Raw genomic sequence first — 14,671 nt, forward strand, 5'->3', positions numbered from 1 at the left:
AAAGCCTGAGTCCCAACCACTGGACGGCCAGGGAGTCCCCGCGACTACGGTCTATCTTGCTAAGCGTTCTGTGTGCACTGAGAAAGATGCTTCTGCTGTAGTTGGGTAAAGTGTTCTATAAATTAGGTCTAGTTGTTGACTTTTAAAAAAGGTTTACATATTCTTACTGATTTTCTGTCTATGTCTTCTTATATATTTGGTTTCTAAGACTTATTTGGTGGGTCCAGAGTTTTCAGTATAGAGCAAACTATCCCCCACTACTGAGAGAAAACACTTCTGTGCATTCTATGCAATGCCCCAGGAGTGATGAGGTTGTTTCAGTCTGGCGGATAGCAACAGGCACTGCTCCCTGCGCCGCATCCGAGCGCTCAGTGTGGCCCCTAACCCTTTCTAGTGCCTCTCTCCTCGGCCTCAGGGACTTTCCGCACACGCACTCCTGTGCACGTGGCGATGAGCTCCCGAGGGAGTTTCCTCCCCAAGCAGCACTCTCCTCCCTGGTGCTCTATTCTGAACACTTGCGATGCTTTGGTCTCCCCAGCTGTCTCTCCAACTCACGGAGCCCATTGGCTTCCAGCTGGGTTTCCCCTTCCTGCATCACAGCCTGAAAACTTTCCCAGAGCAGTAAGCTAGCGCGTGGTGTGGGGCTCACTTCCTTCGTTTCCCATCTCTTGCGGGGGGTGGGTGTCAACAGTCCTTCACTGCGTAGTGTTTTGAAAGTAATTATCTTAAAAATCATTGTTTCATATTATTTGTCCTTTTGGGGGGTTGTTTTAGGTGGGAGAGCAAACTGGTCCCCATTGCTTGTGCAGAGTAGGGTGTATAGAGTACCCCTGGCCTCTGCCCACTACAGGCTGGTAGCAGCCTCTCCCTCCTTCCCAGGTTTGACAGTCAAAAATGTCTCCACATGTTCTCAAATGTTCCTTGGGGGTCAAGGCTGCCCCCAGTTGAGAAGCATTGATAAGGAGCAATGAGATCTAGACCGCCTCTGAGCCTAAATGACTATGATCCTACATCTGTAGGCACAATGTGGCTTGTCTGAAAATCATAACTATCTCACCCATCACACCAGCTTCCCCTTGTGCTTCTGTCTTAGTGCTGGGCCTCCAGGTGCCCAGAGCAGAAAATTGGGAGTCACCTGGCCTGTTCCTCCCCTTGTCCCCATCCTGTCCCATACTGACCCCCGATGAGCTTGTCCAATCTCAGGGCTTTAACTGCCATCCCTAAGCCGACAACTTCCAGACTCACTCTTTCCCTGCCCTCCAGATCCTTCTGTGCTCCCCAGACAGCCACAATGAGATGTCTCCAGGCATCTCCCAAATATGAATTCCATCTCCACATCTGGGACCCCTCCCCTTCCTGGGAGAGGTCAATTCCACCTTCTGGTTACTCAAGCGGAAACCAAACACATCCTCGGCTCCACTCTGTCTCATAGCCATTCCAATGAGTACATTCTTTTTTTTTTTTAATTAATTAATTAATTTTAATTGGAGGCTAATTACAATATTGTAGTGGTTTTGCCATACATTGACATGAATCAGCCATAGGTATACATGCGTTCCCCATCCTGAACCCCCCTCCCACATGCCTCCCCTTCCCATCCCTCTGGGTCATCTCAGTGCACCAACCCTGAGCACCCTGTCTCAAGTATCGAACCTGGACTGGTGATCTATTTCACATATGATAATATACACGTTTCAATGCTATTCTCTCAAATCATCCCACCCTCGCCTTCTCCCACAGAGTCCAAAAGACTGTTCTTTACATCTCTGTCTCTTTTGCTGTCTCGCATATAGGGTCATCGTTACCATCTTTCTAAATTCCATATACATGTGTTAGTATACTGTATTGGTGCTTTCCTTCTGACTTACTTCACTCTGTATAATAGGCTCCAGTTTCATCCACCTCATTAGAACTGATTGGTGAGGAGAAAAGGGAAGCCTCTTTCCCTGTTGGTGGGAATACAAACTAGTACAGCCAGTATTCAGAACAGGGGGGAGATTCCTTAAAAAAATGGAAATAGAACTGCCATACCACCCAGCAATCCCACAGCTGGGCATACACACCGAGGAAACCAATGAGTAAATTCTGTTGGCTCCTCCTTAAGGACATTCAAAATCTGGCCACTTCTCACTGTTCCACCTGGTCCAGGCCATCATCATTTCTCCTCTGGATTACTGGTGTGGTCTTTAGACTCCCTCCCTTGCCCCCAGCAGCTTGTTTTCAGTATGGCAGCATAGTGGCCCAGCCCAAACCAGCTCACACACCTCTGCTCAAAATCCTGCAGTGTCCACCCCTCAGCCAAGTCTCTGCAGTGACCTTCCAGGGACCTCAATCTCTTGCCCATTACCCCTCGGGCCTCATAGCTCTCCCTGCGTTGCTCTCTGCCATTCCTCAGGAAGCGAGACGCTCCCCTGCCGAGGGTCCTCGCACCCGCTCTCCCTTCGCCTTCGCTCTTGCTCAGAATGCCGTTCTTCCAGACGCTGCCATGACTTGCTCCCTCATCTCCTTCGGGTTTTCCCTCAAGTGTTACCTTCCTGGGGGATCCTCCCTAACTACCCAGTGAAACCTCACCTACTACATTCCACGTCGCCCACTGCAACCTGGGCACCTTCCTAGCCTTAATCTTTCCATATAAGAGTCATTCAGCTGTGTCCAACTCTTAGAGACCCCATGGACTATAGCTCACCAGGCTCCTCTGTCCATGGGATTCTCCAGGAAAGAATACTGGAGTGGGTTGCCATTCCCTTCTCCAGGGGATCTTCCTGACCCATGTTTTGAACCTGCATCTCCCTCATTGCCATAGCACTTATGGAAATCCATTATATATATATTTTATGTGTTTATGTGACATGCTTATTGACACTTTATTTTCAGCCCACTCCTGATAGGTCTGTTTTATAGACAACTCCAGCACACTGAGCAGTCCCTGGCATGGGGCGGGGGGGGGGGGCTTGCACGGAATCTGCAGAGAATGGAAGAATAATAGCAGCTGCAAGAACCAAGGCGACAGGCACACACAGAGTGCCCATTCTGAGGCAGGCACGCTGCTCACAAGCTGATGCCAAAGTGTGTCACGATTCCTATCTTAAAGGAAAGGAAACTGAAGTCCAGAGATACCTAGAAACATGTCCAAGCTGTAAAATCAGTGAACTATGACTCCACGAAGCCTGATTCCTAACCTTGACCCCACTCTGTGCTCACTACTTCAACCTATGGCTTGTTTAAGGGTACTGGCCCCTACATGACCCTCTCGGGATCCAGCCCAGCTTTTCCTGTTCCCAGTCGGGCTTTCCTCCCTCCTGGGATCCTGGATTTAAGAACTTCCTTTTGTGTTTGAATTTCTCTTTCCACCAGCGCAAGGGGTTTGGGGCGAGGAGGTGACTCCAAAATGCAGCAACTCCTGGCAGTGGTTCCAGGACAAGAGCTCCTATCTTTCAATTTTGCTATACAAGAATTTTCATAATAAAATGCAAAAAGAGTAAATGATATCTGTAAAACCATTTTGTAAACCACTGTAGCCCATGGAACTCCTTCTACGACATTCAGGTCAAAAAGATGTCATTCTTATGTAATTAATCAAATGATATCTGAATTAGTCCAGGATTTATGGAAAATGTTTAAAAATCAAAAGAACTCACTATTTAAAGGTGACAGCAGCTGCAATGTGTGGTTGTGTCACAGGCCCATCATCATTCTACAAGTTGCCCAGGGGAGCAAGGAACCCCAGGGAAGGCTCCAGCACCTGGATTCCCAGGGGGGAAGGCCCAGCGTGGGGATGCAGCTGTCCAGAGCAGCACAATCCAATGGAAAAATACAACGTAAGCCACAAGTATAATTTCAAATGTTTTAGTAGCTACATTAAAAAAGAAAAAGAACTTATTTTGAACAGTATATTTGTGTTTATCCCAACAGATCCAAAGTAGCAGCATTCACCACGATCAGAAACCGCTGCCACAGTATGTTTACGTGCTTTTTGTACTAAGTCTTCAAAATCTCGTGCGTAGCTTGTACTAACAGCACGCCTGCTCTAGCTACATTTCAAGGGCTCAGTTGTCATATGAGGCTTGGTGGCTGAAGGTTGGACAGCTTTCAGGTGGGTTAGACTGAGGCTGGAGGGGAGTGGGAGAGCCCACCATCCTAATTTCCTGAGACTCGTGTGTGTGTGTGTGTGTGTGTGGTGTTTGTGTGTGTTTGTGTGTGCGCACACGTGAATGTGTGCATGCAGCTAGCTCTGGGCGATGCTTCATGGCCAGCTAGGCTTTTCTGCAATGTCCCCAGGGGCAGCGTTCCCTGCCTATCCCTGCCAGGCTGCACTGGGCTGAACTCGAGCAGCAGTTCCAGCCTCCTGCGTATCCCTGTTGTCTGGTCTGCAGCCTGCTTTTCTCACTTGGAGCCACCAAATGCCACTTGCCCTTCAAGGGTTAATCACCCCCCAGTCTGGTGTCCTGCAGCCGGCTCTTGGCCTTGGCTGTACACTTACCCCTGGGCAGCAGCCTGCTCCTCTTTAGATGCCTGGTGGGGCAGAAAGGCATGGTGCAAGAACCGGCCGGGCTGTGGGGGCAGGACGGCAGCAACCAAGCTCGCCCAGGAACAGATGCCAGGCACACCAGGTCACAGCCTCCTGACTGCCTGTGCGCTCTGCCCGAGAACTGGGGACCAGGCACTTTTAGCCTGTCCTGGGGAACTTCTGCACTTCTCAGTGCCTTAAAGCCGGGACTGTCCCAGGTTGGGAGGGGTGAGGAGGAACTGTGGGCTCCTGCAGGGGTGGGCCTCCAGTTGGTATTGGTACTGAGTCCGGGCCTGTCTGGGGGGTCTACGGTGGAAACCCCTGGGCAGGTCCCAAGTGCCTGCCACTCTGCATGCTTCCTTCCTGGTTTCTGGGACTGACAGCGCAGGCCTGGACCCCCAGCCCCACCAGTTCTGTGCCTCCTGGTCTTCCTCTCTAAGTGGAGCCTCCGACCTCCTCTCCTGGTTGGTGGAGATTCAGTGAATACATGGGAGAAGGCTGAGAAAACCTAAGTGCTTACTGGTTCACATAACCCTTCTACGCTTCCATTCCTTCATCAGCAAGATGAGGCCAATGGCTAGACCTGCCTTGGGAGATTCTGGTGAGGACTGAATGAGGCAATGAGGCCAGGGGCTGGGCAGGACCCTGCATGCACTTCCTAAGTGCTGTCATACCCTCTGTCTTCCCTGTGTGATGACAGGGCAGCTGGGGCGCCCAGTGGCCCAGGGCCACCAGGCGGGGAAATGTCCAGTAGGATTTGGATTTAGCAGTTTTGGATTCTTTCCATGAATCAGATGCCACCCCTTAGGCTGCATCCCTGATCCTGGAGGCAGAGAGCCTGAGACAGCCTTCTTGCCAGGCCTGGCTGCCTCTCCTGTATCGCTCAGTCCTCCAGGGCACAGTGTCAGGATCTGGACCAGCAGCTCTGAAGACACCATCTAAAGAGCCGGGACAGGCAGCAGCATGAAACTGGTGAGGGCACAGGGCAAGAGGCTGCACTTGAGTTGATGCCACCTGTTTATCTGCCCATCTCTCCTAAACGTCTACCTATAACTGAACTGAACTGATCCTCTCCTAAGGCTTCCCTGGTGGCTCAGATGGTAAAGAATCGCCTGCAATGCGGGAGACCTGGGTTTGATCCCTGGGTTGGGAAGATTCCCTGGAGAAGGGAATGACTACCCACTCCAGTGTTCTGGCCTGGAGAAGTCCACGGACAGAAGCTTGGCAGGCTACAGCCCATTGGGTAGCAAAGAGTCGGACATGACTGAGCAACTTTCACTTTCATCCTCTCCTATAGGTACCTATCCGTCCATCCATTCACCCATCCCTTCAACAAAGACCAGCAGCCAATTAAAAGCAAAGCACATCGGCTTAAAACTCCTCGGAGAGCCTACTGTTCCTGGAATAAAATCCATCTCTGATGTGGTCCTGTGCTTCCAGGTCCCCTGACCACATCTCCTCCCTCTTGCCCACCCTTTTACTGCCATCAGCCATCCTGGGCCCTTTTCGCCTCCTCAAGCTCGTCCTCTTCCAAATGGAACCTCTCAGTTTCAGGTTCTTAGTTTCTGGCAGGGCTGCCCCCTCCTCTCACCTTCAGACCTCAGCTTAAACATCAGTTAGAGAAAACCCCCCTAGGTGGGAATTTTTGTCAAGTAACTGCTCCTCCTAACAAATGACATTCCCACTCTTTCCTCTGTATAATGTAGCACAGAGGAAACTTAGCTTCTTTATTTATATATTTGTTTATTGTGTCTCTGCTAAAGGCATTTAAATTTCATGAGAGATCTTGCCTCCCTTGACCTCCCAGAATAGCCTGGAAAGGGGCGGGAGTGCAGTGACAGGCAGTGGTCACTGTGGCGACATATGGAGGGCTCTGTGCAAGTGATAGGCAGTCCCTCCTGACAGAACACCCAAGTTTTACTGGGTGTTTATCTCATGCTAGGCACTGTTTTAAGAGCTTTGCATAGCTCAGCTTCATGTCCTCAGGACAATTCTAGAAAGCAGTACAATTAGGATATCCATTTTACAGATGCGAAAACAGAGGCTGGGGGAGGTTGAGCAATTTGGCTGAGGTCACAAAACTCATTGGAATGGCGCTTCCCAACTGGTCAGCAAGGGGAAATGACTTGCCAGTTGGTCTTCTAAAGTGTTGGCCATTCACAAAGAGCTCTTGGAGGTTAAGGATCTGAACCCTGGCAGTCTGGCTGCAGTCTGTCCTCCTGGTCCCAATCGCTGTGCTGGCCAGCCTCCAAGATGGCCCTCATTGAACCCTGCTTCCTGGTATTCACCCTCTTGGACAATCACCCCCCTTGCATGTGGTCGGGACCTAGTATCTTTGAACAGAACAGGGCAAAAAGCAACAGGATGTCATCTATGTGGCTGGTGTCTGTGAGCCCTCCACTGCCCCAGCCCTCAGTGGGGGATGTGAGGAGGCTGATATCCACCTCTGCATTGCTGGCCAGCTTATTTTATTGTCATAGATGCAGAGAGAAAAAGGGAGAAAGGGCAGGTGGGGAGGGGAGAGTAGAAAGAATGTTGGGCAGTCGTCTGACACAGGGCTCGAAGAAAGTAGGGGAAAGCTTGTCTTGGGACCTAAATGTGGGCCCCAAGACACCTCTGAGTTTGTGGGGAAAGAAGCCACCCAGCAAAAGCGGATATGGAAGAGGACTGCTGGAAACACAGGAGTGAAGCCTGGGTAGTCTGGCATCTGCCTGTCAGATGCTCCTGCCAAGCAAACGAAATCTCCCTGCGTTTCTGTTGTCACAGTGACAGCAGGGCCCAAGGTCTCACAAACGCTCACCCTCCCTCCCCATCCTGCTCTATCCCCAGCAGAGCACTGCAGTGGGCGCCCCAGCTGTTACTGACTGTCCCTGGGGAGGAGAGCTTGCTGGGGGCTGGGAGATTGGACGGCAGACGCTCCAGGAGGGGAGGAACAGAGACTTCAGGTCTCCATGATTCCTTCAGGGCTCTCTGGAGTCTGTGACTTGGGGTTGCTACAACGCACCAGGAGGAGAAAGGATGCAAATCCCAGGGCAGGTCCTCAGTGTGCACAAAGCTCCATGCATGTAATATCTACCTGGGCCCCTGTGCTGTTTTCTGAGAAGGATCCTGTGAATAGAGAAAGCTTGCTCAAGCAGACGGGGGATGTGCAGGCACCCTGTTCCAGCACAGACTGCTGGCATCCATGCCACTGCACCGGGGCACGTGAGAACCCTGCCCTGGCCTCTCCCTCCCTGGGTCTGCGCTGGTTGAGAAGGCTCTGTTTTTAATCCCAGATAGTGAAACCCCTGAACAGAGTGCCCTGGGTGCCCGGCTTCCTCCAGGCCCCTGGATATTCCACATTAGGGCCAGAGCAGGCAAGGAAATGGCAAGGAAATAGCTGACACCTTGAACAAGTGTGTCCCCCACCCCAGTCATGGGCAGAGAATTAGAGCCCCCAGCCCAAGCAGTCAGCATGTAGTGGACCCCCTGCAGACTCCCCACAGCCCGAGCCCTGTAATTTGCGGGGCTCTGGGCCCCAGCTCTGAGTTTTCCACTGCGCCTCTTGATGAACTGGAACCAAAAGTAAAATTCTAACTCGCCTGAAAATGACAGTGGCCACAGCAGCACCCAGCGTGCTGGGAACTCAAAACGCCCCAACGGCAGGCAACAGCAGAACCCAGTGCAACAGCGTCAGGGGATGGCTTAGGAAAGTGGGTACAGAAACCAGAAGGACTCACATGTAGCCATTAAAAAACGAGTGTTTAAGGAAGATTTTTAAAGAAATAGAAAGCAGTTCTACCTCACAGGCTAAATCTGGAGGATGCAGCCTCTGGGACACAAGGGAAGTCTCAGATTCCGAGAAAGGCCTCCTGACTTCTAAGAAGGACCTCACCAAAAGTCCTCTCTTTTCGAGGCGGGTGACCTGCTTGTCTGTCTCTGGGATGTTTGGTGGTCACGTGACCATGGGACCAGCCAGCAACGCTAACTGAAAGGCCAAGGAGGGTGGGGGAAGGAGGGGCCCACGTTCCTGCTGACTTGGCCAAGTCCCTGAATCGCTCAGCCAGGAGCTGCGTACCTCAGGGCTTCCCGATCTGTGAGAATAACACATCTCTTTTGATTTAAGCTCATTAGGAAGGTTTTTCTGCTCCTTGCACTGGAAAGTATCCCAGTCCAGAAATGAGACTCCCCAGACAGCCCTTCACTGCTGCACCAGCTTCCCCAGGAGCTGACAGGGAGGGCAGGTCTGGGGCCAGCCGGGGACCCTGGTGGACCCACAGCCGGGGTCCAAGGGAAAACTCAGAAGGTACATGACAACATTCAACATCTTTGATAGAAATTCTATGTTAAGTAGGAATAGATGGATCCTTCCTCAACATGGATGTACCCAAAGCCAACACTGGGAGAGATGCTAGCGCATTCCCATCAAGGTCAGCCACAAAACAAGCCTGCCCACGTCACCAGTTATTACCATCTCATGGAAGTATCTGCCAGTGCAGTTAGAGAGTGAACATGACGCTATTAAAGCAGGAGGGGAGGGTATTATCTTATTATCATTGCTATTAGGTCAGTGATATGCAAAATCACTACAAGCAATACACAATTCAGTAAGGTAGCCAGATACAAAATATACAGAAACCACAATCTACTTATAAATTAGAAGAAAGAAATGCACACCATCCATAGAGTAGAAAAACTCAGAGATACCAGTTCCCCCTAATTTAGTCCATAAATTTAACACAGTAAAGTACGAATAGCATTTCTTTTTAAATTAGACAAATTGATTCAAAAGTTCATAAGCAAAAACAGCAAATGCATTTTCGTAAAAAAGAATAAGGAAGTCATACCAGCCCTACCAATTATTAAAACAGAGTAAAGTATATCGCAATAATAATTAGAACAGCATGATACTGCAAAACATCAACAGAGATAGACTCAAATGTACTTGAAAGTTTGGAACAGAATTAAGAAGTTATTTCAAATGGGCAAGGACAAGACGGATTATTTAATAAACAAAATAGGGACAATATTTCCCTATTGGATAGCCACCTGAAGAAAAAACGTCACGTTGGATACTTACAGCACATCTCAAAACAAAATAAGAAATCATGATGGATCAATGATTTAAAGATTAAAAATGAAACCACAAAAGTACCAGGATCAACTGTGGGAGAAGTTTTGTATAACCTCAAAGTGGGAGAGGCCTTTCTAATACTACCCCAAATCCAGAGCCCATGAAAAAAACTTCACTACAGGAAAGTTTAAAATATTTCCAAGGCAAAGAAAAGAAAGTGAAATGACAAAGGACAAAAGGAGAGGAAAGGGATAGATATTTATCACATGTGATGATTTGCAGGTTATTATTTTTTTCTAATGAGGATGCACTGTACCCGGAATGTCCTCTGCTAGATACCGTTAAGTGAAAAAAGCAAAAAGACAAGTAACACAGGGTCGTTTTTGTAAAGGAAGGGAAGCAAGGAGGGAGAACAGAGACATGCGGGTTTGTACAGAATATCGCTGGAAAGAGACAAAGACAGTGGGAGCTGCAGTCGTTTGGGGGGAGAGTTTTGCAGGGAGACTGGCTTTGGCCTTCTGATACTTGAACCATGATATTTGAAACACTTGATGAAAACAGAATTTAATATAAAGTGGCAAGTGAAAGAAACCTCCCATCACGCGTGGGTGCTGGGCTGCAGACTGCGCATAGTGGGAAACAGGTTGGGTGCTGGGCACCCTGCCACCTTGGAGTCACTCAGAGCCAGATGGCCAGCTCACCAAGGGGTGGGAGCTCACAGCTGGACACACTGACCCGGGGCAGACAATAAGAAAGTCAACAACTTTCTTCATTGTAATGAATGGTAATATGGAATTTCCTACAGCCTCTTTGTGCTACATAATTTGATAACAGCCCTTCACCCCCATATTCACTGGGGATTCACTCCAAGACACCCAGCGGATGCCTGAAACTGTGGATAGCATCGAACCCCATACGGATGATGTTTTTCTATATATACATATCTGTGATAAAGTGCACTTTATAAATTAGGCCCAGTAAGAGATTAGTAGGGCTTCCCCGGTGGCACTCGTGGTAGAGAACCTGGCTGCCAATGCAGGAGACGTAAGAAATGCAGGTCCGATCCCTGGGTCAGGAAGGTCCCCTACAGGAGGGCATGGCAGTCCACTCCAGTATTCATGCCTGGAGAAATCCATGGACAGAGGAGCCTAACAGGCTATGGTCCAGAGTGTCACAGAGTCGGAAATGACTGAAGCTACTTGGCTCGACACAAGAGATTAACAATGAACAATAAAACAGAACAATTATAACAATATACTGGGATAAAAGTTATGTGAATGTGATACCTCGACAGCCTAATAACCGCGTGGGCTGCTAAGTATATGTAACATTGAGTAGCTGGGTTTATGTATATACGGAGCCATTAGACAAAAGGATTAACCTCCCGGGGGGCAGAGCAGGATGGCACAAGATTTCAGACTGATACTCAGAGTGGTGTGCAATTTAAACATATGTATTTTATTTCTGGGATTTTCCATGTAATGTATTTTCACCCTGCAGTTGGCTGTGAGTAACTGAAACCGCAGAGAATGACACCAGGGGAAGCAAAACCGCTGACTGGGGGGCACTGCCATATCTATCAAAATTTTCAATGACTCAGCAGTCCATTCCTAGGGGGTTTATCCTTCAGATAGATTTGCACACGTGCCTAAGGAGACAGTGAGAATAACAGGGTAACAGCCCAGCTGTCCATCAGGTTAAATATATAATGTGCTGGTTAAATAAACGACGTACATCCCAAAAAAGAAGCGGGTGGAACTATGTGATACAAGACGATACGTTATTATGTGGAAAAAGCAAAATACAGCATCAAGCACATGCTGCCAACTGTGTGAGAGCGATGTGGGCACGCGGGGTGGGGTGTGTGTCGTGCTCCATCTCTGGAAGGACAAGGACTCAGGGAACCAGGCAGCTTCAGGAGAGGAGGCAAAGGGCTCAGGAATAGGAGGCTTCAGCTCAGTTCAGTTCAGTCACTCAGTCATGTCCGACTCTTTGCGACCCCATGGACTGCAGCACACCAGGCCTCCCTGTCCATCACCAACTCCCGGAGTTCACCCAAACTCATGTCCATAGGAGGCTTACTTCTCGCTACAGGCTCTTTGAAGTGTTTGTATGTGTGTTATTGTGTGCGTGTGTTATTGTATGTGTTAGTGAGTATATGTGTTATTGTGTGTATGTTCTCACGGGCACAGATTACTTTCTTGAATAAACACAGCTTCTGTTCACGGTTAAGGGAGGTGGTAGCTCCTGGTTTGGCCCTGGAGCAGTCAGACCTGCCCTGTGCTTGGAGTACTTTTAATTTAGAAAAATGTCCCAAATGTCCTCCAATTGGTTTGCACTCCGTTCCCCTTCTGTCACCCATCCCCTCAGCAGAGTTTCATTTCTCAAAACCAGTGTCTCCCTGGGAAATCTTTTGTGGTTCTGGGGATGTTTGGGTTTTTAGGGAATCCGTGTTGACCTTGCTTGGGGTAGCACCCTGTGGGAAAACCGGGGCTGTGATTTTTCTCACAGGGACAATTGCAGAAGTGAAGGAAGAGCATGGGGCCAGCTGGGGAATGCTTGGGTCTGGCCAGAGTGTTCCCTCTGAAATACGAAGCAGGTCTCTCCCTTCTCTGGTAAAATTTCCACATCACTGCCTCTCTCCTTTATCTCCAGGAAACGTCCCTGCCCACTGCTTCCCTCTGGGGCTCCTCTGTGATGAGCTGAGGGGTCTCTTCAGCCCAGCCTCATATGACTCCTTGTATCAGTGGCCCCTCAGGCACTCCATCCTATTTCTTGTCCCAGGATATGCCACGTGCTCCGTGCCTCGTCTGTGCACACGCTGTTCCCTCCTCTTGGGATGCCGATCCCATTTTGTCCACCTGGTAAACTCCTACTCGTTCATCAAAACCCAGCTCAAGTGCACCTTCCCTGTTTGCCCCTCACCCACCTCCGGTTTCCCTTATCCCCGTCCCTCTTCCACAAAATGTGCGTTACAGGCCCACCACGTGCCAGGCACCGTCATGTGCTGGGGACACAGCAGTGACGCGGGTCCTGCCTCTTGGATATGCAGCCTGGCTGCGGGGGCGGGGGGCGGGAGGGACAGGCGTCAACCATTACCACAAAAGCAAACTGCACCTTCAGAGCATGAAGGAGTCCAGAAGGGAAGTCGGAGGTGAAGGGTGGGAATGGGGGCGGGCGTGTGGGGGCAAGACCACACTTTGAGAACTGTATCCCCAGGGCCACCTTCCACCCAACAGCTCAGCTCGCCGGGCTCAGGGCCTGGCCTGATGTGGCTCCTCTTGTCTCCTGATCTCCCAGGAAACCCAGAACAGGACTGGAAACACCACTGATTGTAAGGGCAATGTCCCCGCACCAGCCCACGCCCCATTTAAAAATAACTTATGCATAGAAAAAAAAAAAAGCCAAAAATAGCAACATACGAAAATGGAATATGCCAACTGTCAGATGAGGAGGAGGTTCTGAACTGTTCCAAGGTGGGGGCTGCAGAGGAGAGTGGATCTGGCACTTTCAAGTGGGGGAAAAATTGCGATTTATGCTCAGTGACGTGGAGGGAAAATTGGCTTACTTCATTATTCTAAAGAAGGAAACGGGAACTAACCTTTATGAAGTGCATGCTCCGCCCCCGCTTCCTTGGTTAGTACCCAGGAAGAGGGATTAATTTCTACAACGTTGCAAACATCAGCTGCAGAGAGAAAACAGGGCCTCCTGCAGCTCTGCCAGTCCTGCCTTGCCCACACGGCTGGCGCTTGCAAAGGTGGGCACCCCTCCAAGGCACTTTAGGAAGTTGCTGCTCTGATCACATCACCATCCACACTATGTGCAGGAGAAGCTGAGGCCGGCGGCTTGGCTTCCCAAGCCCAGTGTGTGTGTGTGTTAGCCGCTCAGCCGTGTCTGACTCTTTGCAACCCCATGGACCGTAGCCCATCGGGCTCCTCTGTCCCTTGAATTCTCCAGGCGAGAATACTGGAGTGGGTTACCATTCCCTTCTCCAGGGGATCTTCCCTACCCAGGGATCAAACCTGTGTCAGCTGAATTACAGGCAGATTCTTTACTGTTAGAGCCACCAGCGAAGCCCCTCCCAAGGCCCAGGATCTAGTAAATAGTGGAAACTCGATTTGCATCCAAGACTCTCCTCAGTCTCCTCACAGTCCCAGCTTCCCAACCTCCCAGCTCTCCTCCAAGACTTCTTGATGTCTGAGATGCATCCCCCTGCACCACTCCTGACACTGAACAGAAAGCTTTGTCCAGGTGGGCCTGTGGACATTGGTTAAATGTCTGCAGCACTCTGGGCTAGCAGCAGCTGTCTTTAAACTACAGGGAACTGGTGTCTTGATACTTCACGTTACCACTGAGAATGTTTCCCCCTAACACAGTGTGTCTCAGCCTGCCTTCCCCAAAACCAAAGTCAGAGACTAGTAGTGGGCTTGGGAAACAGGGCAGGAAATGAAATGGGGAGTGTGAGATGGTGAGGGCCACTGTTTGGGGGCCTGGGGCCTCCATCCTGCTGGCATGGTTAGTGCAGCCTCCTGAAGTGTGGATCAGAATTGCCAGCCGGGGACACAAGCAGAGCAGGAACCCAAGGGTTGCAGTCACCACGGGCCATGGATGGGCCCAGGGATGTTAGCATCCCTCTCCCACACCCCACCCACTCACCTTCTCTACAGGACTTGACTGATGCAGGAAATCTCGGGCGGGCTGGGTGTGGCCTGGCCAGCATGTGTACAGAGGCCCTTTCTTTCAATGAGGCAACAGATACTCCTCGAGGCCCTACTGTGTGGCTGGCACAGGAGTGGGGTGGAGGGAGTGCCCTGGGGGAAGAGGAGGGCAAGGCCCTGGCCCCCCGGAGCGTACTCTTGGTGGGGATGGACAAAGGATGAGGGAGCGAACCGAGGAGGGAGGGGTGCAAATGGGGCGACTGCCACAAAGATGGGGTGGCCTTGTTAGGCGAAGCTCACTGACTGAAACCGCCCACCCTGGCCAGGCACCACAGTAACCATCTGCATGAGCTGTTTACCACAGGAGGTCCTGGTAAGGAACAGGGAACTAATAAGCCTCCACCAACCAGAAGAGTTCGGGAAAGGTCAATAGGAGACACCACCTATCTGACC

General features: G+C 50.3%; 1 protein-coding gene across 7 annotated transcripts in view; it reads right to left on the bottom strand.

Annotated features, from left to right (window-relative positions):
* The window catches only part of ARHGAP22 (Rho GTPase activating protein 22), a 179,339-nt gene that overhangs the window by 41,041 nt on the left and 123,627 nt on the right, over positions 1–14,671 (bottom strand). Inside the window, exon 1 of one of the 7 annotated variants that reach the window (XM_061405627.1) lies at positions 4,481–4,851. The exons of the other annotated variants lie outside the window; for them this stretch is intronic. Coding sequence (XP_061261611.1) covers positions 4,481–4,532 — 52 coding nt within the window. The 5' untranslated portion in view covers positions 4,533–4,851. Of the gene's footprint in view, positions 1–4,480; positions 4,852–14,671 lie in introns of those variants that run through there. 7 annotated transcript variants of the gene reach the window in all.

This window comes from Bos javanicus, chromosome 28, assembly GCF_032452875.1.
Source record: "Bos javanicus breed banteng chromosome 28, ARS-OSU_banteng_1.0, whole genome shotgun sequence".
NCBI classification, from domain to species: domain Eukaryota; kingdom Metazoa; phylum Chordata; class Mammalia; order Artiodactyla; family Bovidae; genus Bos; species Bos javanicus.